Source organism: Pipistrellus hanaki (genome assembly GCF_964339955.1).
Source record: "Pipistrellus hanaki genome assembly, chromosome: 13".
In the NCBI taxonomy this organism is placed as follows: domain Eukaryota; kingdom Metazoa; phylum Chordata; class Mammalia; order Chiroptera; family Vespertilionidae; genus Pipistrellus; species Pipistrellus hanaki.
Genome location: NC_140515.1, coordinates 27766920 through 27790987, shown reverse-complemented (window position 1 = coordinate 27790987; position 24068 = coordinate 27766920). Strand labels below are relative to the sequence as shown.

Here is a 24068-nt window from a genome sequence, read left to right as displayed (position 1 = left end):
ACAATAAAACTACAGCTGCACTATCACACAATTAGCAAAAGAGATGAATGAAACAGAACAGCATAACCCAAAAGAGATCTGTGCTTTGAAGAAAACAATATATGGAAGATAGTCCTACAGATCAGTATGGAAAGATGAGCAATTCAGTAAATATTGCTGGAGAAATTAGTTATTTATTTTTAAAACACTGGATTCCTACCTCCTCATATGCAAAAGCAAAATTCAAGGTAGAATATATTCATAAATGTAAAAAAAAAAGAAAACTTTAAAACTCTTAGAAGAAAATATTTTACAACTCTGGGTTAAGGAAATATATCTTAAGTAAGACACCAACTATGCAAATGAAAAAGATTGACAACTTTTACTTCAATAAAATTGAAATTCCTATTGTATATGCCATAAATAAAAAAGAAAATCCATACACTATGAAAAGCTATTTGCAGATAGCTTTTATATTCTACTAATATTTAGAAAAGACAAATTATCCACAGAGAAAAGACAAACTATCCACAGAGAAAAGGTTATGAGCAGGCAGTTCACAGACAAAGAAACCCAAATAGAGAATAAAAAACATGAATAGATGTTTGACCTCAAAAGTAAATAGAGAATGCATATATAAAATAGAGAGATACCATTTCATACCCATTACAATGGCAAAACTTAAAAGCTCTGACCATTCCAAGTACTGTCTAGTATGTAGAGCAATAGAAATTCTCACACACTTTTACTTGGAAAAAAAATTAGAATAGTCCTTTTGGAAAGCAATTTGACATTACCTGATAAAACTGAGAATGTATGCACCCTCCTGCCCAGCAATTCCACTCTTAGTTATATGGCCTAGAAACCTTCACTTCTGCATACACAGAAGCACAGCAAAGAAGCACTCAGGAAAGTGGAGATAATCTAATTGCCACCAAAGGAGCTGGCTAAATACAATGTAGTCTATTCATACATTGAAATACTATGTAACAGGAAAAACAGAATGAACCAAAACTACAAGTATCACAGAGACACATCTCTAAATCAATATTGAGCAAAGAAACAACATTGTAAAAATGTAAGTAAGGGGTACGGTTAATGTAAAATTTTAAAACATACAAGACAGATCTGGGTACTATTTGGGACTCATATATACATATAGCATTATGACTTCTAAAGAGAGAAGGAGAGGAATTGTACCTGGGAAAGAAATAAAAATCACTCAAAAATCACTGCTCCTCTATGCTACTACCCTGTTTCCCCGAAAATAAGACAGTGTCTTATATTAATTTTTTCTCCCAAAGTTGCGCTAGGTCTTATTTTCAGGGGATGTCTTATCTTTCCACGTGCTAGGTCTTATTTTCGGAGGATGTCTTATTTTCGGGGAAACACGGTAGTAATGAGCATTAAGATAGGGGAGGTTCTTCAATGAAACAGATTTTTTTCAGATGAAAAAGAAAGCATTCAGACAGCCTTTCACTCACAAAGGAAACCTCTTGAATACCGTGGGAAAGGGATCTTTTACTGCAGATGCTCCTACATCAGGGTCACCGTGTGCAGTTACGCAGGTGGACACTGCACAATTCTGGAGCACACACTCCACAGTGTTAATGCTCTGCTACGGTTCTGCAGCGAACAACTAATACAACCCCATGTGGCAGCCCTGTAACTCCCAGGTCATAACCCCTTTGGAACACGGATGAAAAATTCCCATCTCCCGGGAAATGTCCACCCACCCACACAATTACTGCAGGTAATGTCTGCGGATTCAGACACCTCCCCAGCAACACTCGCGCCGCCTTACACTGGCCAAACACTTCCGGGAATGAGTGCTCACAACTTTCAGAAGTACTTACAGACAATACTGCGAGACTAAGCTCTTCCTTAAGCACTTTTGAAACCTGCCTTTCGATAACCTCTATCCATTAAAGTTCATCTACTTCAGCAATTGAAAGAAAGCTCACCTGTTCCCCCTGGAGATGTCTGCTTTCCAGGCTAAATAAACTCTTGACTTAAGATTTTTGCAAACACATTCTCTTTTATTAAAAATAAAATTTTAAACTGGGCATCATTTTACCAATCACTTCTTGCCCTAATAGCCAACTAGGCATGCTGACATGTCATCAAAGAACAAGAAAGCATTTCTCTCAGCTGTCCCTTTGGGGAACCTCTAGAGAGCTCCACTCTGGCTCCCAGCACCATTAAATACCCACAGAAGCCAGAAAGGGCAAGACTGGAGGAAGGGTCAGGCTTTTTCCACGGGTGAGGTCAATAATAACTGAGCAGAACAAGGATGGTGCCCCCACAGAACAAGGGAGATGGGTCAGATTCCACTTACTCCCAAAACTCCATGACGGGAGAGGTGGCATTCTGCAGGGACACATGGCTGTGGTTGGTCATGTTCAGTTTCTGGAACTCCACACATTTCTCTACAGTGGAAACAAGACAAGAAATACAAGATTAACCTCCACAAGGGCTGGATCTTGGAAAACATTCAGAGCCGATGGAGCAACTGTTCCAAGTAAACATGCCTCAAAGAACAGTGGGGGTAAAATCAATAACTTACAAACAGTTTGAGAGGCGTGGTCTGATTGATTCAAACAGGAGGAAAAGTTGGGGGATAGGGCAGGGAGCCTTTTCTGTCTTATTTTCACTCAATGTGCCCTATCAAACTTGCTTCCTGCCTTGTTCCTAAATCTTCTTTCCCTTTTTCCACTTCCCTGTCAAAGGCTTGTCCTATTCTCTAAAGTTGTGTTTCATGTACAAATAAATAATGAGTTATAAAGTTTTGTAATTATAGTATTTATACAACTATAAAACTAGAATTCAATTTACCCATAAATACTAACTAAACTACAGACCCAATACAATTCAAATTGATAGCATAAAGCAGGTGTGTAAAATAATGCCATTTTGTAATATTAAATGGATTTCAACAGAAATAAACTGACAGGCCGGAGTCAGGGTCTATATTGAGCTTGGCTTGCCTATTTTTCCATGCACTATTTGAGACTCAACTCTATCACCATCTTTCTCTGTTCGTGCTTTTGAAAAACCTTTATTCCTATAACTTGAGGTATTCTCAACTGGAACTTTATTTAGTACTAATGCACCATTTATGAATTAAATCTCTCTGCTCTTTTCCCCTGGGCTTCCATCATCCTATTTACCAAGAATACATCTTTAATTGTAAACACGAACCAAGTCAGGAACTGAAATATCCTGACTGTCCTGTTATAAGGTGTTGCTCAGATGATCCAGAACCTTTGCATATTTTTAGAGTTGCCTCAAAATAAATACACACAATTAAATTATCATGGAAGGCTCACAGGCTTCTAAGAATATGTCCTTGAATTTCAATCTGACAAACATCTCTAAAAGATCCCTGGCCAAAGAACGGTTTAGGGCCCTAAAAAGACTATGAAAAGTCCACAAAATGTAACAAGAGAGGGAGCAGGGCAAAGCTGTGTAGTGTTAGAAGCTAGTCAATAGCACTTTCTAGGCCTAATACCTGCTGTTCCTTCTGCTGGTGACCAACATCCTACCCAATCTCACCATAGCTCAGCCATTAGGATACAGGCCACTTCCAGGGTCAACCTAACTACAGGGATGGTGAGTAGCTTAAAGCATGTATGACAGTTTCACTCAAAAGGCAGTAGCTGCCTAGAACTGCTGAGAAGGGTTCTGAGGTCAACCCTCAACTCAAAAGGAAATAGTTCTACAACTGATTAGTGATGTCTGCTCTAAGCACAGGTACCACAGGTATGAGTTTGTATGAATTTGCCTTCTCTGGGTTATGACTCGCTCCTGAAAGGATGAAAATTGAAAAACAAATAGCAAATTAGAATCTAAAGTAATCTCAAAAGTTATTTACTCAAACAGTAGGGCGGGATTCTGAGTTCAAATATCTACCTGTGTTGGACAGGTAAAGTAAATGAGCAAAGGGGACTGGGTGAGGATTGTGGTCTCATCCAAAGGTAACAGCTGCCTCTCTGCTGCAACCATTGCTGCCAAGCAAGAATGTGGGAATGTGGGTCTGGTGTTTTCAGATCTTTTCAAATGTTTCCAGAGAAGCTGGAAATCTGGATTTTCATGTGAAGTCTTCCAGATATTTCAAGTTGAGCTGTCAAATAAATTTTTTATTTTTGCTGGTCACTGGCCTAAAGCTTAATTGGCTTACTGGCACTGTTTGCAACCCCTAAACTAACCCCTTCATTTTACAAAGGAAAATCCAATGCCTAGAGAAGCAGGGCTGAAATTGGAGGCTGAATCCCTTATTTCCCGACTCTGCCCCCAAAGGGCTCAGTCTCTATATTTGGCAAAGCGAAGAAAAAGCATCATCATCTTCTACCCATGCCAATTCCTGGACCAGGGCTCAGCTTAGGTTTCAGCACTGCAACCCACAAAACGGACCCAGACCCATTGCACAATGACCTTCAGTTTCAGTGGAATCTGGACTCACACAGAGAGGCCAGAGGTCAGGATTGATCTCCAGGACAAAGACACACACCCAATTGCAGGTCCCCCACCAGGGCCAGAAGAGAGACCCTCCCTGAGGGCATACCTGTGTTCCATTCATGCCCACAGGTGGCCCAGGGGAGCTCGGTGGTGAAGCAGTTGCACAGGTAGAAAATGGCCCATGCCAAGATGATAATGTAATATACATTTAGATGGGCCTCAATCACCTGTGTTGCATAGCCAATGCCTGAAAGAACAAGGAAAGGGAATGATTTTAATCTCTGTCCACCTCACATAAACACTTTAGCTACTCTTGATAACCTGACATCACTCAGTCATAATTTTATTTTCTGATTAACTCAATCTTTACCTTCAAATAAAGGGCAAATTTTTCTCCAACATGTAATGCCACCTTCACTCGTGAACTGTCCCAGAGCCGTTTCCAGGAAAAACACGGGAATTCCACAACAAATAAAAAACACCACATAGGGAATCAGGAATGCTCCTGCAAGAATGCAAAATATGGGAATAATGTTAAAATTTCTCACACCATTTTTATGTTCAGCACAAGAAATCTTTAATAAGCACCTACTACAGGCAAGACAAATATTCTCTGAGCTTGAATGAGGACCAGAGTCAGAAAATGCGGGCCTAGGCTTGTGCCCTCTGCTACCTGTTACCCTGAGTGATCTATCTCACACCTCCCCGCCTCAACTTCTTCCTCTGTAATATGGGGCTTTCATACCTAATACCTACACCACTTATCTCACAGAATTATTGTGTTGATAAGATGATAATGTAAAAGAAAGTGTTTCATTGCTTGATTCTTTTGTTTTTACGTTTCACCCTCCAGCATAGGTCAAATTCATTCTCTCTGAATGTTGCATACCTTCCTTTTTATTCTAAAGTAACTTCCAAAGGCTAGGTGAAGGGGACCCTCTTCTTCTCTTTACTTTGGAAATGACCTAAAAAATAGCTTCCTTCATAAAGAAAAGTAATCTTAAGGAGATATGCAATATCAGGTTCCTATAGCTGAGGCCCAGGTATGAAGTTGAGTTATAAAGAGTTTGCAGCAAGAATCTGTCCAGAAAGGCTGGCTTTGGATCAGTCTGAGAAAAGACCACCATAAGCCTTAGAGCTCCTATTTTGAAACACAATACCCATTGCCTGTGCCTTTCTGTAAAACAAATTAAATAACTGAGGTGAACATGAGCTGTTATAACCAGAAAGGGATTTTTCCAAATCCCTCATTCTCTCTCTTTCTCTAATAACAAAGCATGAAAAACACATGCCATTCCCCACCATCTGATCTCACAAATGAAGGCTTTAACTGAAATTGCTTTTTGCTAAATGAAGTCTCTCTAACTGCAGGATCAATAGCAACAATTTTGATTAATCCTGATAATAGAACCATATCCACCAGGTTTTGAAAGGTTCTTAGCTTTTCTATGCAAGACACTATTTTTAAAGTTCCACGTTAGAAAAGAAATACTTCAAACTACCATTAAAATCTATGAGTGGAACTGTGTGGATATTTTTTAAAAAGGTAAACAGTTGATAAGCAGGTACCCCAACAATATTAGAAGGCCAAACGCATTTGAAAGGGGATAAGAGGGTATTTGGTGCATTTAAACTTAAGTGATTAAACATATTAAATATTAAAAATATAGCAGCTTTCCTAATATGCTATAATTTACCTGTGAATCCTCTAGAACCTAACAAATGACACTATTTTAAAAGCCTTTTGGCCCATATATCCACAAAGCTAGTTATCCTTAAGGTGACTGTCTTAATTAAATAAGGATATCTGTGTACCCAATGGAAAATCTTGGAAAGTTAGAGGGTTTTTTTTCTTTTTTTCTTAAAGACTAATTTTTAAACTTTACTCACCACAACCTTTTAAATCTGTGGCAGAATTTGTTAATTAATCCAACTTATCCTGTTTTCTGCTTTTAGTTTTGGCATAAAAATTTCTGGCATGAAACTATTATGCTAAAACAATTTTTGTCTGGGGCTATTCTGAAGGGTTTCCACATGTTTCTAAGCAGACATGTAGCTTATGATGGCTGAATCTTCAAAGAGAGGTGGGATCCTCGGTAAGGGTGCAGGGCACATTCAGGGTCCCAGAGTCCACTGCTTCTCCGCCCCTTGCCAAGCCACTATACCAGCAGCCACGTCATTACCAGTTTGGAGCAGGCGTGGGCCTTCAGGATGAATGTCTCCAAAGAAAGGGTTCAGGCTGAGCAGTACCTTTCCTGCTTTCCCTACAGCTGCTCACACATCAAATCCTGCTCCACACAGCCTAACAGCATGGTCCCTGCCAGCCAACTCTAAGCTACTTTCACTGAGGTCGGGGGATCTGCGGGAGAGGCAGGGAAACAGCAAAGGCAGAGGAATACACAGAAACAGGCCTTTGTCTTGGGGAAACTATGCCACCCAATGAAGTTTTACAAGGTCCTTTGCCTCAGACCTGCTGGCTGTTTTGGTAATAATGACAGGTGGAGGTTCCTGAAATCTGGAGCCCATTTCTTAAACGGAGAGATGTGAGGATTGACCGCTGCATCTCCACCAAACTTATTTGGAAATGTTACTACAAAGGATTATCTCATCACCGTCCTTTCCCGGGCCCCAACCCCCCAATCTCTAAGCATCTCCTAAACAATAAATCAATGTTGCTGCTATTTGTCGTGGGTGATTGTGAGGCCAGTACAAGAGACTGCTTGGTGCCAACTCTTCCACCAGAAAGGCCCAAAAGGAGGCCACAGAAAGGGCCTTAAGAGCAAATGAAAGACCGGGCAGGAAGTCAAACGGCAGTGCCTCACCAAAAAGTACTCCCTGTTATCCGTCTCGTCCCACTTTAAAAGCAAGGCCTTTGGTATCGGAACGCCATTTTTATCACTTACGGAGTGAGTGACTTCTCAGACTATGTTTCCTTTTCCTCACCTGCAAAACGGGTGCGCCGAGTCTAAAGATTAAACGGGATGCTCGGCATGGAGCCTGGCATTTCACTAAGCGCTCAGAAGCGAGCTCTTTTTCCTCGGGGAGGTTCCCAGTGAGGAAAGCCGAGGCTCAGAGGGGTTGTCTCCTGCCCCCAAAGGCAGAACAGGTCGCAAATGCAAAGGTGCAAAGGCCCCTGGGTCTGGGCGGCAGACGAGCTGTCACGTGCCAGGCCGGCAGGCGGCTCGCAGAGGTGCGAAGAGCACGCGCGCATGCGCGCTGGGAAGGGGCGCCTGGCTGGGGGGTGCGCTCCCTTCCGCGCCAGGTGGCCGAGAGCCGGCGCTCCCCTCAGGGTCCCGCTGCACGCAGGCGCGGGAGGGGGGGGGGTCTCGCGCTCCCTCCTCGCCGCCCCCGCCCGCACCCACCGGGCTCGTGCCTCCTCCCTGCACCCTGTCCAGGGCCGCGCGCGCCGGCCGCCTCACCTCCTCCGTTCTTGTAGCACAGGTAAGGGAAGCGCCACACGTTGCCGAGCCCTATGATCTCCCCGGCCACGCTCAGCACGAACTCCACCTTGTTGTTCCAGTGGCCGCGCTCGTGGACCGCCTTGTCGCGCGGGACCCGCACGGCCGCCGCGGCGCCCCCGCCGCCGCCCCCCGGCGCCTCAGGCTCCCGCGACTCCTCTGCAGCCTTCCCGTTCCCCAGAGGCAGCGCCTTCTCCGCCGTCATGGCCGCGCTGGCTGCCTGGTGCGCCGGGCCGGCTCTGCGCCGCCGCCCGGGGCTGGTAGGCTTTTCAGGAGGCGCGAGCGGGCGGGAGGGGGAGGCAGGGGGTGGAGCTGAGGGGCCGGGCTGACCCGGCCCGGCGCGGGGAAGGGGGCGCGGCGCAGCGGCCGGGCCCTCAGGGCGCCCACGCCACCTCCGCTGGGCTCGGCACCCCGGGAGCCTGCAAGCACCTCAGGCCCACGGACAGCGCTCCGGGAGCCCAGCGCCATGGAGCACCGTGCATGCTCGGAGCACCGTGCATGCTCTGAGCACCGTGCACGCTCTGAGCACCTCGCGTTCCTTCCCGTTTTTTGTCCCACCCGCTGGCCGCCTAGGACAAGAGTGGAACCGCCCATTCAGGCCTAGGCTGGGTTCCTAAACCAAGCCTTGAGGTTCCACCATCTCTGACCTCCAAAGGCTTGAGCCACGGTGGTGTCTCATCTCTAATCAGAGCGGTGGACTCTAGACCACGCTTCTCCACCTTGGAAGTGCGCACCAAGCACCTGCGGGTCTTGTTCCGCTGCAGTCAGTCCCCTGGTCCAGCGGGTTTGGGCCGAGCTGGAGCTTCCACTTTCCTGACAAGCGCTCAGGCGCTGCGGATGCTGTCAGTCCAGGGACCACACTTGGGGGAAAAGGGGAGTAATGAACGCTTGGTTTCTTCCCCCTCTTCAGGGACTGTGAGCTCTCCGAGGGTGGGGGACACCAACAGATCTTGTTCATCCTGGTGCCCACTGCTCTAAACACAGCGAGTCAGGGCAGTTAAGTGCTCCTGCCAGAAGGCAGGCAAATCTAAGTTGATCTCATGCTCCACTTACCTTGGTTGTGTGAAGTCATCTGACCATTCTGTGCCTCTATTTTCTCATCTGCCTTTCTTATGGGGTGAGAAATGCTTATAGGAACTTATTACTTTGGAAGTGCTCAGCGACTGTCATACAATGTGTAGTCAAACACATACACTGTTTGTGCACATTCTTGTTTAATGCTGGTCTCCCCACTCAATTGTGAGGATGCTATACAGGGTGGGACAAAAGTAGGTTTCCAGTTGTGAGTACTAGTACACGAAATACAGTTTATTCTTGTATTCTTATTTATTGTGCACTGGGGGGTGGGGGTGGGGGAGGAGGGTCACTCAGCCCAGCCTGCACCCATCTGCCGGTTTAGGCAAGGAGCAGGCCTAAGCTGGCAGTCTGCCACAGAGGTGGAAGAGGCTCCCACCACCATGGCACTCGCCAGCTCTGACCCTGGCACTCCCTATGGGAGTGCACTGACCACCAGGGGTCAGCTCCTGCATTGAGGAGCTGACTGGTTGTTCTGCCATTTGGTCTATTTGCATATGAGACTTTTATTATATAGAATTGTATTCTTTTCCACACAAACAACTGTAAACCTACTTTTGCCTCACCCTGTACATTGTTTTGTTTATCATAATAGCCACAGAGCCTAGTACAAGACCAAGCATATTTACTGAGTAGGTGTTCAGTAAATATTTGTGGAATAGCAAAAGAGGAAGGATGGGAGGAAGAAAGAAAGAAGAAAGAGGAAAGAATGTCAGATCTCCAAGGGGCTACAAAGATAATCAGATCCACCTCCGTCATTTCCCAGCCCTGGAGAAGTCCAGCCAAGTGAGCTCTCACTAGGCCACCCACTGTGCTCTCCATTCGTCTGGGGCTGTGTCAGAGAGAGCCTCCCTGTCTTGCAGCCTTTCCTATCCTTCTGGCTTACAACTGCTCAAGTCTCTTCCCATCTCTATCCCCTAGAGAACCCTTCCTGCCATCATCTTCCCCTTTCAGGTCTCCTCCCTCCCCTGCCCCTCACTATCATGTTTCTTGAAAGAGTAAGTTTACATGCTGCCAGCCCTGTCTTCACCTCCCACTCATTTCTCAGCCCACGGCAATCTGGCACCCACCCCCACCACTCCTCTGAAAATGCTGTCTGTGAATCCCGGAAGCCCTTTTCGTTTGGCAAAGCCTATAGTTCCTTGTCCATCCCCATCTTGCCTGACCTCTAGGTAGCGTTCTGCACTGTTATTCCCTTCTTTCTTTCTTAAAATTCACACTTGCATGATTTCCTTAACACTGCCTGCTTCAGCTGCAGTTTTCTTTCCCTGCTTCTCTGGTCTTCCTATCTCTCCTTTTAAATTTGGTCTTCCTCAGGCCCTCAACCACCCAGCTAAATGCTGTGGCTCCCTAACCTATAACCCCATGTGTTGTCCTGGATGTGTTCAAAAGCAAAGCTGCTGCAGAGTGTTAGGGTGAGAGTAAACAGAATTTAGGTAGATGTGGGTTCAGATTCAGGCTCTGCCCCTTATGTGTTATCTCATGTCTTATGCCCCTTCTTTGCTAAGTAGGGTTAATATTAGTTCTTACCTCAGGGGGTGGGTATGAGGGCTAAAAGCAGCAGTAGGTGTTCTGTAGCTATTATTTTTATTGTGATGATGATGACGATTATGTCGATCCCTTACTAAAAAGTCTTCATTAGCCATTCTTCTCCTATAGGGTAAAATCAAGTTGACAACCCTGACTTTCAGAATTACCTCACAGTCTGACTGTCCTTGCCTTTCCTTGTATATTAGTGCCATTTTTCTCCCATGCAAAATTCCACATCAGTGTTTTTATTTCCTTTGGGGTGATTCTCAATGCTGCATACAGAATGGGCAATAAAGAAAGGAATTCATCTTTGACCTTGACAGTCCCTGCACACTGTAGGTATTTAGCACCTAGGAGTTCCTTTGTTAAAATGAACCACCACATCAAAAGTTAGAAACACATTCCCAACTTTTATTATTGCAATATTAGGCTATCACCACCGATATGCAAACCTCCTTTGAATCTAATTACATTTCACCTTGTACTGCTGCTCAGCACAATTAGCTCCAGGAATTGACTTCCTCTTAACAATTGTGATTCTGTGAGACCTGCTTATGAGGTAACATTGAACCAGCATGAGAAAGTGGAGGCTGACCATAGTCTGCTGGGGATCTGGGCTCATTATGCCAATGGGTAGTTCCGTGGCCTGGATATATCTCTTAACTTCTAAGCTTTGGTGCCCTTGGTTCATTAAAAATGGTCCTGACTATCTTCATCTTTTAGGATGGTCTTAGAGGTGAAGTGAGACTTCATTTAGAGGACATAGTGCATTTACTAATGTCCCAAACTCACCTCTCAAGTTTTAATATTTCTCTTTATGAAAGTTGACCAGGTCAATTTCCTCCTATTAGAATTTAGTAAGTATATAAAGCCCACTTCTTGAAAAACCTTAATCTGTTTACTCTGTCCTCATCCAGAAGAGCCCACATTTCCCATCATGTTAGCACATTTCTGGACCCTTTCCATTCTATTCTTTCTTTGTTGAGGTGCAATGACCTGAAAATCACATACTCATGTCCTCAGGGTAGAGCAAGGGGAATATGGGCCATATCTCACTCCAGAGCTAGTCCTGATGTAACACAGCATAGCGTTTAGGGATGTGGACTCTGCAATCATACTTCCTAAGTTCAAAGCCCAGCTGCACCACGATGGCAAATTATTCTGATCCTCAGTTTCCTTATTTGTAAAATGAAGATACTAATAGAACCTACCTTTTAATTATTAGGAAGATTAAATGAGTTAGTATTTGTAAAGTACTTGGATTTGTGCCCAATATAGACATGTTTGTTAAGTAAAAATCTAAATAGTCCTCTGAGAACAGAAATGACATGACTCCCTTATTCTGTTCTTGGGCATTCAAAGTAGTGAAAGTCTTTTATCTTCTAGAAAAAGCAATTGTCATCCCAAGGTTCATTTAAATTTTAGCATTGCTCATTCCTTCCCTCACCAAATATTTATTTCCCTTCAATTAGCTTATTGATCATAGAAAACAAGGCCTGTCCCACTGGTATTCTAAAGCTAGCTCATGAGAGCCAATTATTAAGTTTTCAGGGATTTTGTGAGCCACAATTGTTGGTACCTTGAAATCTGCTGTTTGCATTTACACCACTGGAGTCTGGCAGAGCTATAAATCACTCCTACACCCATATCCAGCCAGTGTACTGCCCACCATTACAGAAGAGTGGAGAGGCAGATGCTGCAAGTAATCACAGAAATGAATGGAAGGTTGGAGATTCTGATACATGCTGCAAAGAAGGGGTCTGTAGTGCTAAGAAAGCTTGTTACTGAGAGATCTGATCTTCTCAAGGAGACAGGGAGGGTTCCCTGAGCAAGTGATAGATTATGGGGCAGGATGGGGGGAGTGGAGAGGCTACTCAGTGGTTTAGGCAAGACATGATGACAGCTCAGACAAGGGAGAGGGCAGTGGAGAGGGAGAAATGATGGTGGAGTAGAGTGTAGGGATGGTGATGGGACTAAACCCATTGAACTTAACCTGGAACTATATATGGAGGGTAAGGGAGGGAAGGTGTCAAAATATGTCTCTCCAGTTAGGGGAACCTAGCAGCCTGTTGCAGGGGTGATGGTCCTGCTCCACTTTGGATTTATTCGCCCACTGATGGCTTACTCAGGGACTGAGAAACCAGAACCACTGGACCAGTGCACTCTCCTCAATTATGTGAATGGCTGCTGGACCAAAAACCTATGTGTCAGAACTAGGATCAAAGAGAGGAAGCAAAAAGGCATCAAGTACCAGAAAGAACTTTTTCCAATCTTCCAGTCTGAATAATCTGTCCCAGGAAATGAAGCAATCCTCAGCGCTGGAGATGCAGAAGTGGAAGCTGGTCTGGACATGGCAGGGAGACCACAAGGGAATTCCCAATCGTGAGAGTCTCTGAAAAACAGTTTTCTGCCTTATCTTCCCTCATTGCTACCACCATACTTTTTTCTGATATATTTCCAATAATGATCCCAATTCTTCACTCTCCCTGTGTCCATGCCATTCACCATGTAACTCTGTAGGACCCTCCCAGCACCAGTTTTCAGGCATCTGACTTGCTTTGGCCACCAAAATGAGGAAGAAGGGATGATGTGCCAGTTCTAAGCTTCAGTTCTTGCCATCTTCCGCTTCTGACATCACTATGTGAAGGATGTTCCGGATTAGTCTGTTGCTCCAGGAGGAAAACAAGACACACATAGAGCAGAACTGCCCCAGATGAGGTGCCCCTGGAGAAACCCAGACTGAAGCAGAGGCCCCAGTGATCTACAGACAATGAAAATAAAGCTCAGAGTGGCTGAGCAACTTGTCCAAAATCATACAGTGGATCCAAAATTCAAACCCAGTTTTCTGACTTACATTCTATGACCTCTCAGATCTAACTACGTTATCTCATAGCCAGTGGTTTCACCCACATGAATGTTACCTTTGCCTGTCTGATCTCGGTATAAAAAGGAGAGGACAAAAGAGGAAGTTCACATCCTCTTTCTCCTCTAAGCCCAAGAACATTAGCTCAAAAGTTAATCATTATATCCTGGATGCAACCCTGGGAAGAGCAACCCCCTTCTGGACCCGGAATCTGTGAGAGAATGCTGTCCAAGTTCCAGAATAGTGCTTTCACACTTGGGTTCTGAGCTGCAGTCCTTCTGGAGTTGGGCAGCATCTATGTTTTCGAACACACGTGGTTTCTCATGTTTTGAGTTTTCCTGTGTTTATATCTAATCTCCTCAATGGTACAGATGTCTAATAAGCCAGGTTACAAACATTCACACTTTCCCACAGGTGGGGCTTTCAGGACCACTGCAGCTAGCCACAAGGGCTGTGTGCTCAACTCCAGAGCACTATTCGCATGGTTACTCTGGACTTGTGCAGCATAGTGGCTCTGAGCCTCTTAATACCGATGTCAGCACTGGTCCTGAGTTAGCCAGCTGGTAATATGCCATATTCCTTGCTTGCAGTATATCTGGGGCCAGCAAGGAGTATGGCATATTATCAGCTATATATCGAGGTTCCTCAGGTATTTCCTGAGAGGATCATAAACTAAGAACTGAATGATTATTAAAGACTAGAGGCCAGATGCATGAAAATTCGTGCAATAGTAGGCCTTCCTTCCCACCACTCCCCCCTCCGCTACTGGCACCAGCTTCCCTCCAGCACCCAGGACCGGGGCTGGCTTCCCTCAGCCCCTCTTCAGTATGGACATCCGGTCTAATTAGCATATTGCCCTTTTATTATTATAGATACATATAGCCCAAATCATAGCTCTCTGGACCAGTGTTTTTCTGGTAACACTGCCACTCCAAGTAATGTTTTCTTCCACTTTCTTTATTGTGACCCACTACAAAAAAATAATGGAGGGAATCTTTAAAGAAATTTTCTTGGTGTCCTAACATCCTCCTCCTAGAGAAAGACCCACAATTATCTCTAAAACCAACACCTGTGATTGTGATAGAAGGTGTGTGTATGTGTCACACGGTGTGTTAAATGCTAGTGATGGCTCAGAAGTAGTCTTGGTCTTTCAGTGAGATAACAAACAATAGTTCAGCATGGAAGAAAAGAGTTGGATATGTCTTATGGGAACACAGAGCCCATGAAGTATAAGCTGGAGTGGAAGTCAGGAAAGGAGAGGAGGCTGTGCTAGGCAGAGGGCACAGTGTAGGCAAACGTATGAAGTTGTGGAAGCTCCCAGTGGGCTTGGGGTGCCAACTACATACAACTGCACTGATTACCAGACACATGTGGTTACAAGTGCTTTAAATGTGGCTGTAAAACACTTTCTGGATCTTGAAGATTTAGTATTAAAAAGAAGAATGTAAAACCTCTCATCAGTGATTTTAAATATTGATTACAAGTTGAAATGATAATATTTTGGGTGTGATATTGTGCTTTGTAAGAAATTTGGTCATCTGAATGACCAAATGTCTATTTCTCATTAGTATTCAGTCTACAACCATGATTCCTGGTTCACAGCTCTCAAAACCCTCAGAATTTCTGGAGTGAAAGAGTAATGTCAGCATCTTCTGTCATAATATTTGGTCTAGTTCTCAGTTCCTGAAGTCTCTTGAGCACTATAGAGGTTAAATGGGTGTCATGTTATTCATAACAAGTTCCTTCCACCACAACTGTTAATGAGATTACTTTTGAAGAAAAAAAAAACTAAGGATAGGTTGGCTGCCAGGGTAACCAACTATTAAGAGAGGATTGAAACTTTTAGTTCCCACCTCATGATTTGGGGAGAGCGGAGAGGGGTTGGAGGTTGAATCAGTTACCAATAGCCAATGATTTAATCAATCATGCCTATGTACTGAAGGCTCCTTAGAAACCCAAAAGGACCGGGTTTAGAGAGTTTCTGGATTAGTGAACACATGGAGATTTAGGGAGAATGGCATGCCAAGAGAGGCATGGAGCTCTGTGCCCCTTCCCCATACTTTGCCCTATGTTTGTCTTCTATCTGGCTATTCTGAGTTATATCCTTTTAGAATAAACCAGTGATCTAGTAAGTAAACTATTTCTCTGAGTTCTGTGAACCACTCTAGCAAAATAGTCAAACTCAAGGAAGGGATTGTTGAAACCTCTGATTGAGAACCTGTTTTGTCAGAAGCATAGGTGACAACCTGGACTTGCAATTGGCATCTGAAATGTGGGGAGAATGGGAGTCTCGTAGGACTGAGCCTCTCACCTGTGGGATCTGATGCTATCTCCTGATAGACAGTGTCAGAATTGAGTTGACTGGTGTCTTAGGGCACCCCTTCCTTCCTCCCCCCCCCCCCAACACACACATTAGAATTGGTGATTAGAATATTTATTGGGTTGAGGAAAAATATTATTTCAATTAATTTCATCTTGCTCCTTATACTTTAAAAATACGCCTATTAGAACATTTTAAATTCCTTATGTGACTTACCTTATTTTTCTGTTAATACTGGTCTAGAAAAATGGGGCAGTATAGGGCAATACATTCAGATTTGAGCCTTTAGCTCATGTGGGCTGACATGAGCCTTTAGACATGCCCAGTTTGACACACAACTCACAGTACTAGCCACTTCTGTTATATGGCACTCAGCCTCTTCACACTGCTAGGTTCTCTGCCTGGCCCCTGAAGCCTCTATGCTTTTGACCTTGCTATGAGCACCTGTGTGGTTACCACACACCTCAGAGTGGCAACCAGAGCGTTGAGTGTCCCAGCTTTTCTAGACCAGTGCTTTCTAGTTGAGATATACTGGGAGGGAGTTGAAGCTTTTATTTCTAGGCTGCCTGGGGAAAATGTTAGATGATGCTGAAAATCCAATCTGACTCCCCATCAAGTAAGTTCTCAGGGGGCTATTTGAGGTTTCGAATCAAAACTATAGCAAATCCAAGTCAGACATTTTCTTGCCCAAGGCTATGTATTCAGCCACAGCTTGGAGATAAGGCACCCACAGTGAGCCATTTATTTGCTTCTCATCAAGACTGAGTTACAATGTGCTGTGCCCATTTCTAACCTCCCATCTGTTCTCCTCTTTGGTGAATGGCAAGGGAACAGGTGTCTGTTGCTACTCCAAGCAGATCTTTCTCAACTGTCTTTTTGCAGATTCCTTCACTCAGTCCACACCACAAAGAATGTGTGGTTTATATTATCATTTCCAATTTACATTTGAACAAATCACCTGAAAGAGTTTGAATGACCCACATAGCTTCTAAGTGGGGTTGCTGAGGTTTGGATTTGCGTCTCTGGGCTCCAAAGCCTTCTTTCCACTGCCCAATATGGCCCCAGTCTTATTGTGTTATCTGATTTCCCAAGCTCCAATCATGAAGCTCTGAGTTAGTTAAGAGAATGAATGCTTCAGCTATAACAGATAAACTCTAAAAATTTTAGTGCTTTCACACATTTGAAGTTTCTTCTCATTTATACAAAGCCGAAGCAAATATTTGACAGGCAACCTTCTATGCAGTGATTCAGGGACCCAGGTTTCACCCATGTGCGTCTCTATCATGTTCAACATGGGTTCCCAAGATCTCTGTGGAGTATCTCTCCATGGCTGCCATGACAAGATAGAATGCAGTTGACATCCTATTGGAGGATGCAGGGACAGACAATACCTCAGGTGGCAACTGCATTTCACTTCTAGGACAGAGACTCCAAATGACAATGTCTTAAAGAGAGGAGGCAAGCCCCTTCTCTCCTTGCTTCTTAACCTTGCTGCTCAGGACACAGATATGGTGGTAAGCCACTTTGTGCCACATGGATGACAGAAACACTCTTAAGGATTGCAAAATATAAGGAAATATCCCAGCCCTAGCTGGTTTGGCTCAGTGGATAGATTGTTGGACTGCGGACTGGAAGGTTCCCAGGCTTAATTCCAGTCAAGGGCACATGCTCAGGTTGTGGGCTCAATCCTCACTAGGGGGTGTGTAGGAGGCAGCTGATCAGTGATACTCTCTCGTCATTGATGTTTCTATTTCTCTCTCCCCCTTCCTTTCTCTCTGAAATCAATAAAAATATTTTTTTAAAAAAATGAAAATAAAACACATTTAAAAAAAAAGAAAAGAAAATATTCCAGCCCCTGAATGATTGCACAGAGCACAGTCACCACTACCTACCTCCAGACAGTATGTGAGAGAAATGGATTTACCCCTTATTTAAGCCCTTGTTGTTTTAGGTACATGTATCCTATACACAGGAAATCCAATTTTTTTGTCCACATAGGGCTCTGTTCTACAAATAGTGGCTAGAAAAAGATTTAGTCAGCCCAAAGCCCCAGCCCTCAGCACAGAAACTTATTTGGAGTTGGGGGACAGCAGAGGAAGCAACTCCTTTGGGTATGTGATGACATTTTTAAATTGTGGCAAAACACACAAAACATAAAATTTACCATTTTAACTATTTTTAAGTGTACAGTTTAGTGGCATTAAGTACATTCACAATGTTGTGCAACCATTAGCACTATCCATCTCCAAAAAACGTTCATCTTCTCAAACTGAAACTCTGCATTCATTCAACATTAATTTCCAATTCCCCTTTCCCCAGCTCCTGGCAACCACCATTCTACTTTCTGTCTCTATGACTTTGATGTCATATAAGGGGAATCATACATATAGTATTTGTCCTTTTGTGTCTGGCTTATTTCATGTAGCATAATGTCTTTATATGTTGTAGCATGTACTAGAAGTCCCTTCCTTTTGAGGTTGAATAATATTTTATTGTATGTATAGATACCACATTTTATTTATTCATATGCATTCATCCATTGTTGGACACTTGCATTATTTTCACCTTTTGGTCATTGTGAATAATGCTGCTATGATCATGGGTGTACAAATATCTCTTGGGGGCAGGGGAAGATCTCAGTAGGAAGGGGGCAATAATGTAGAAAAGGAACCCCCATATTTTTACCACATGGACCTGGAGTGGCATGTAATTTTTCAGCTTACATTCCATTGGCAGGAGCTAGTAAAAAGGGTGTGCTAATCTACAATATATATATCTATATATATAAAAGCCTAAGTGACCAAATGACTGCTCAATTCAGGAGCTGCCCCCTAGTGATCAGTGCACTCCCATAGCAGGAGCTGAGTTGTTGCAGAGGACTGTGTGGGCTGCAAAGTCTAAAATATTTTCTATCTGGCCCTTTGAGGAAAAAGTTTGCAGACCCTAGGAACAGAGCATCAGTGATGCTTACCACAGCCATCAATCTCAATTATCCCACTGAGTTCTCCCTTCATGTCAAATATTAGAGGCACCATGCTTGCTAGTGCATTTCCTTTCCCAGGCCCACCCTCCCAATTCCCCACTCATGGCAGTTTTAATAATTGCACTGTCTCTGCACAGTCAGCCTCTGGTGATTGGGCCCTCTTGCCATCCAGGCTGTGAATAATTGAGCTCCAAAAGCACATCTTGCCATCTGTTTACTCAGACCAGTCCTAGAACCCAGTACTGGAGGCTGGGTGCTACAAAAGTAGATGGACATATGGAGTTTTAGGTGCAAGATGTGTGTTAGGGATCAATACCTGTGAAGGAAGAAGGAGAAAGCAGGGTTGGGCAAAGGGAGAAGTGGAAATCTGATGAAAATCTGATAAAGCCTTGGTCAATTGAGGGTAGTTCTGGTCCCAGCTTGACCATCAGTGCATCCTGAACTGGCCAAAATTACGGGGTCTTTATACCCCCACCTTGTTTGCATGCTACATGCAGACTGCCCTGGGAAGGACGTGACCTCAGCAAAGGGGTTCTCTCCAGCTGAAGCAAACACTGAGAAGTTGACAGCTGGAGGTGACTTGCTGATCACACTCCATGCTCCAAGATGGCCATCGAGTCCTCTCTTGAAAGGGAAAGCAAGGCTCTCCAAGATGGACTGAACTGAATTGCCTAGCTAGGAAGTGGCAGGTCTGTTGCAAAGCAGCTGTAGACAATATGTAAACAGATAAAGCTTTAGAAAAACAGCCTATGAGCCAGATTTGACCTGTGGCCTATAGTTTGCTGATTTTCGATCCATAGAAAAATAATGAACAGCTAAGAGTAACAGACAGTTGAAAGCTAGAGTTTCTTTTCTTTTTTTTCTTTTTTTTGACGCTTTCAAAAAAGCTTTTTTTTTTTTTTTTTTCCCTCTCGGAAGAATGAAGAAAAGTGAGGACCAAAATCAGCCCCCCAGGATAAAATAGAGTTAATTTTAAAGACAGTTAAATGGCTCACCAAGGCAGGTCTTCTCAGCTAAGATAATCACCTTACAGCCAATGGTTTCCAGGGGAACAAAGTCCTGATTTATCATGCTGTCTATACATGCTGTCTATCCATGCTGTCTATCCATGCTGTTCCTCTTGCCTGAAAAGCTCTTCCCCACTGCTCCTCTCATAGCAGCCTCCTCCTCACCCTCTAGATCTCAGCTAAATTCTTCCACCTCTGAGGATTTCTCAGGCTGACCAAATTCTCTTTCCAGCACTCTGTTGGTTTCCCTTCCACACAGTAAGTCAACCTTTTCTCTCAAGTGTGACCTACAAAAGTGTACAAGTCTTAATTATACAGCTGGGTAATTTTCACATGGTGAACTCTTCATAACCCAGATCAAGTAACAAGGCCCCCTTTCAGACACTACCACTCCTAAGAGGACTACTATCCTGACTTCCAACACTATAGATTACTCTTCTCTGCTTGTGAACTTTACAGAAATGGAAGCCTACTTACATACACTCTTGTATGTCTTTTACTCAGCATTACCGGGTGAGTTTCATTCATGTGGTTATAGTTTGTTCTTATGGAGTGAATATACTACAACTTATTTGGTCTGCAGTTGATATACATTTGAGCCATTTCTACTTTAGGCTATTAGGAATAGTCTGCTGTGAAGATATTACATCTTTTGATGAATGTATGCACATATCCCTATTGGGTATATTCCCAAGAAGCAGATGTTTCTTTATAAATCTTTGAGATATGTTTGGGTTTAGCAGACCATGCCAAAGAGTTTTCAAAATGGTTATGCAATTAACACTTTTACCAGTAATGTGTGAGAGTCCTTTTATTCCACATTCATGTCAACACTTAGTATTTTTTACCTTTTAAATTATAGCCATTCTTTTGGGTGTGTAATGGTATTATATTCAGTTTTTAATGTACATTTTTACTTTTCTTCGTTAAGTAATGGCGTTTAGCATTTTTCACATGTCTATTGACCATTTTGATATTCTCCTTTATGAAATGCCTGTTCAGGTGGTTTGCCCATTTCCCCCCTCAGTTTTCTGTCTATTTTATTTACTTGTATGCGTTTCTATTTGAGTTATGGATATCAGTCTTGTCGTGAATATGTATTGCAAATATCTTTTCCTAGTATTTGACTTTCCTTTTTAGTATCTTAACTTTAATTTGTGTGCTTTTGTTTTCAGTTTAAGAGTTATTTACATACTTAAGGGCATATAAATATTCTCTTCTGCTTTCTCCTAAATGGTATATTGTTTTGCCTTTCATATTTAGATCTATGCTCCATCTGGAATTTATTTTTATCTGTGATATTGGCTCAGAGGCAGGGTTCTTTTTTTCCTATATAGTTATCACATTGCTCTGGCAATTTCCTTACTAGATAAAAGGCTATCTAGGGTATATATTTATCCTTAAGTGAGCTTTGGTAATTTGTGTCTTTTAAGGAATTTGTTTATTTAATTCAAATTGTTGAATTTATTCATATAGATTTATACATAGTATTCTTTATATATATATATATATATATATATATATATATATATATATATAAAATTGATTTTTTACAGAGAGGAAGAGAGAGGGATAGAGAGTTAGAAACATCGATGAGAGAGAATCATCTATCAGCTGCCTCTTGCACACCCCCTATGGGGATGTGCCCGCAACCAAAGTACATACATGCCCTTGACCGGAATCCAACCTGGGACCTTTCAGTCTGCAGGCTGACACTCTATCCACTGAGCCAAACCAGTTTCGGCTATACATAGTATTCTCTGTTAACCTTTACTGTGTGTAGTATCTGTAGTCGTGTTACCTCTCTCATTCCTGATATTGAAAATTTGTCATTTCTCTTTTTTCCCTGATTAGTTTGGCTAGTGGTTTATTAATATTTTCTTCATAACCACTCTTTGATTTTATTATTTTTCTGTTTCTATTTCATTTATGTGTGTTTTTTCTCTACTTTTTTCTGCTTATTTTAGGTATAAGTTCCTGTTCTTGTTTTATTTTCTTAGAATAAATTTGAATAGAATATAAGTTAAAAAACTAGGTTATTATTCTGAAACTCTTCTAATATAAGCATGTATTACTATAAATTTCCCCCTATGCATAATTTTACCTGTATCCCACAAATGTTGATATATTGTGTTTTTACTTTCATTCAGTTCAAAATATTTTGTAACCTTCTTTGTAATTTCTTCTTTCATTCATAAGCTAATTTAGAGTGTGTTGCTTAGTTTCCTATATTGAATGAATTTTAAAATATTTTTGTTACTGATTTCTGACTTCCATTGTAGTTCAGGAACATAATTTATATTATTTAAATCCTTTTAAATTTATTGCTTTTTATGTTGGAACTGTATCTAGTGACTTTGACAGCTTCACTTATTAATTTTAATTGTTTGCTTTGCCCCTAAAGTTGTGAGCTAGATAATGGGCATTCTTATCTTGTTTTCAAGTACATGAGTAAAGAATGCAATAACTAGGATGTTAGTTGTGCAGCACTTCTACATTTTCATTACCTAGTTAAAGAACTTCCTTTCTATTTATAATGCTAAGATATTTTTATCATTAATAAGTTTTGGTTTTATCAAATATTTTTTATAAATCTTTGAGATATGATTTTTCTGTTATTGTGGTGAAGTGTATTGTCTGATACTTGAGTATTGAACCATTCTGGCATTTTTAAAATAAACCTCACTCAGTCATGATATATTATCCTTTTAAAAATATATATCACTGTATTCCATTTGCTAATATTTTGTATAAGAATTTTCATATCTCTGATCATGAACAGTGTTGGCCTATGGTATTTTTTCTGATAACATCCTTATTTAATTTTGGTACCAGGGTTATGTTGGTTTCAAAATAATATGTTAGGCAATGTTCCCTTTTTATTTTGGGGATAGGATGATGTAAAATTGGTATTTTTAATGTGTAGAAGTTGTCTCTTAAAAAAAAGAACATAGGACTATTTATTCTTGTGTTGATGTTGAGAAATTGTATTTTTCAAGTAATAATAGCATAAGGGTTCCCTTTTCAACACAGCAGCATGCACATTAGCTGTTAGCTCACATAAGGCAGAGAGTATCTGACTTAGCATATCAACACACACTGCCTGTGGCCAATGGGCAAAGCCGGGAAGGCATCCCACACTTTGGAGAAAAATCTATGGTTGTAAGTGGCAACACTTTCCATGTTGTCAAGTGCATGTTTAAAGATAGTTGGTTTTAGCAAGATGGGAACATATTTTGGAATGCCTGAGGTACTCTTCTGCTAGGCCTATCTGCTGTGCAAAGATAAGATGGAAATCATAGGTTGCTAGGCATTTCCCTGGGTCCAAGGAAAACTGTTGTACATAGTTGCATTACCAGGTTCAGAGTAGTCAGGAGTTGAGCTGCTTTCAGGTGGTGAAGACACGTCACTGGAAGTCACTTTCTGTAATCACCCAAAATATTCAGACCAAGAACTTTCTGGAAGCTGAGACCAGGAAAAATAGTACATGAATCAGAAATATGAGAAATCCTTTAGAATCTTGGTATGGGGCTAGATGTAGCAGCAAGGTCAGGATCAGAAACAAAGTGAGGGCCAGGCAGGGCCATAAGGCCCTGAGCTAAAATCGCCTCCTAATTGAGGGTACTCTGGACCCTGAATAGCAGCTTGCCTGTGCCTCCCATCTTAGGGATCAGAGGCTGCCCTGGGTTCCCATAGTCACCAAGCAAGCCACCGTCTCTTGTTGGAGTGGGCAGATATTGGGACAATAATTTACCCAGTTGCTCATCGTGGGTCACAACTTAGGTATCAGGGTACTGATGACTTCCAGCCTGGTAGACACAAGGCTTCCCTCCCTGCCTTTTCACCCATCTCTTTCCTCTTTTCTTCATAACTTCACGTTTTCTCTCCTGTCTCATAATTCCTGATTTCCCTCTCCTTTTCCTCATTTTTTCCTTCTTTCTACTTTTTCCTCACTTGTGTCCACCCTTCTTTCATCTCCATCTGTAACACAGGTTTCTCCCACCCCTCCCTCCAGGCCTCTTTTCTTGGAGGTGGTTACTAGGATATTAGACTAAAACAGTGATAGAAATGCAAACTGGGTGTTGTTGGAGCAGAAAAGAGAATGAAAATAAATTCAGATTAATAGATGTCAAGCCTCAGATCTTTCAGGTGGAGCCAGCCTTTCCTATCTGGGAAGGAAGGACCAACAGCTTTCTGGCCCTGTAAGGGACTTAATACTAGTGGGTGTGGTTCTCCCCGTGGGACACAGAAGAGGCATGTACTTCTGGTGTTGTGCACCTAAAACTTGAGAAAGAAAAAAGAAATTAAGAGAGTTATTACCCAGAATTAGGGAGGAGAAAGGTCAATGTCCTTCTAGATCCAAAGGTTCCACTTCAAAGTGGAAGTCCCGGCATGT

At 42.5% G+C, this 24068-nt stretch overlaps 2 protein-coding genes across 3 annotated transcripts in view; one reads left to right on the top strand and one right to left on the bottom strand.

Moving 5' to 3' along the window:
* The window catches only part of SLC6A11 (solute carrier family 6 member 11), a 100642-nt gene extending 92499 nt beyond the window's left edge, over positions 1-8143 (bottom strand). Inside the window, exons 1-4 of the mRNA XM_084901966.1 lie at positions 7857-8143; positions 4808-4942; positions 4544-4684; positions 2318-2408 (exon numbers count right to left, since the gene is read on the bottom strand). Coding sequence (XP_084758092.1) covers positions 2318-2408; positions 4544-4684; positions 4808-4942; positions 7857-8100 — 611 coding nt within the window. The 5' untranslated portion in view covers positions 8101-8143. The remainder of the gene's footprint in view (positions 1-2317; positions 2409-4543; positions 4685-4807; positions 4943-7856) is intronic.
* The window catches only part of ATP2B2 (ATPase plasma membrane Ca2+ transporting 2), a 464830-nt gene continuing 448437 nt past the window's right edge, over positions 7676-24068 (top strand). For both annotated transcript variants that reach the window (XM_084901914.1, XM_084901911.1), the window contains exon 1: positions 7676-7878. The gene's annotated coding sequence lies outside the window, so the exon portion shown is untranslated. The remainder of the gene's footprint in view (positions 7879-24068) is intronic.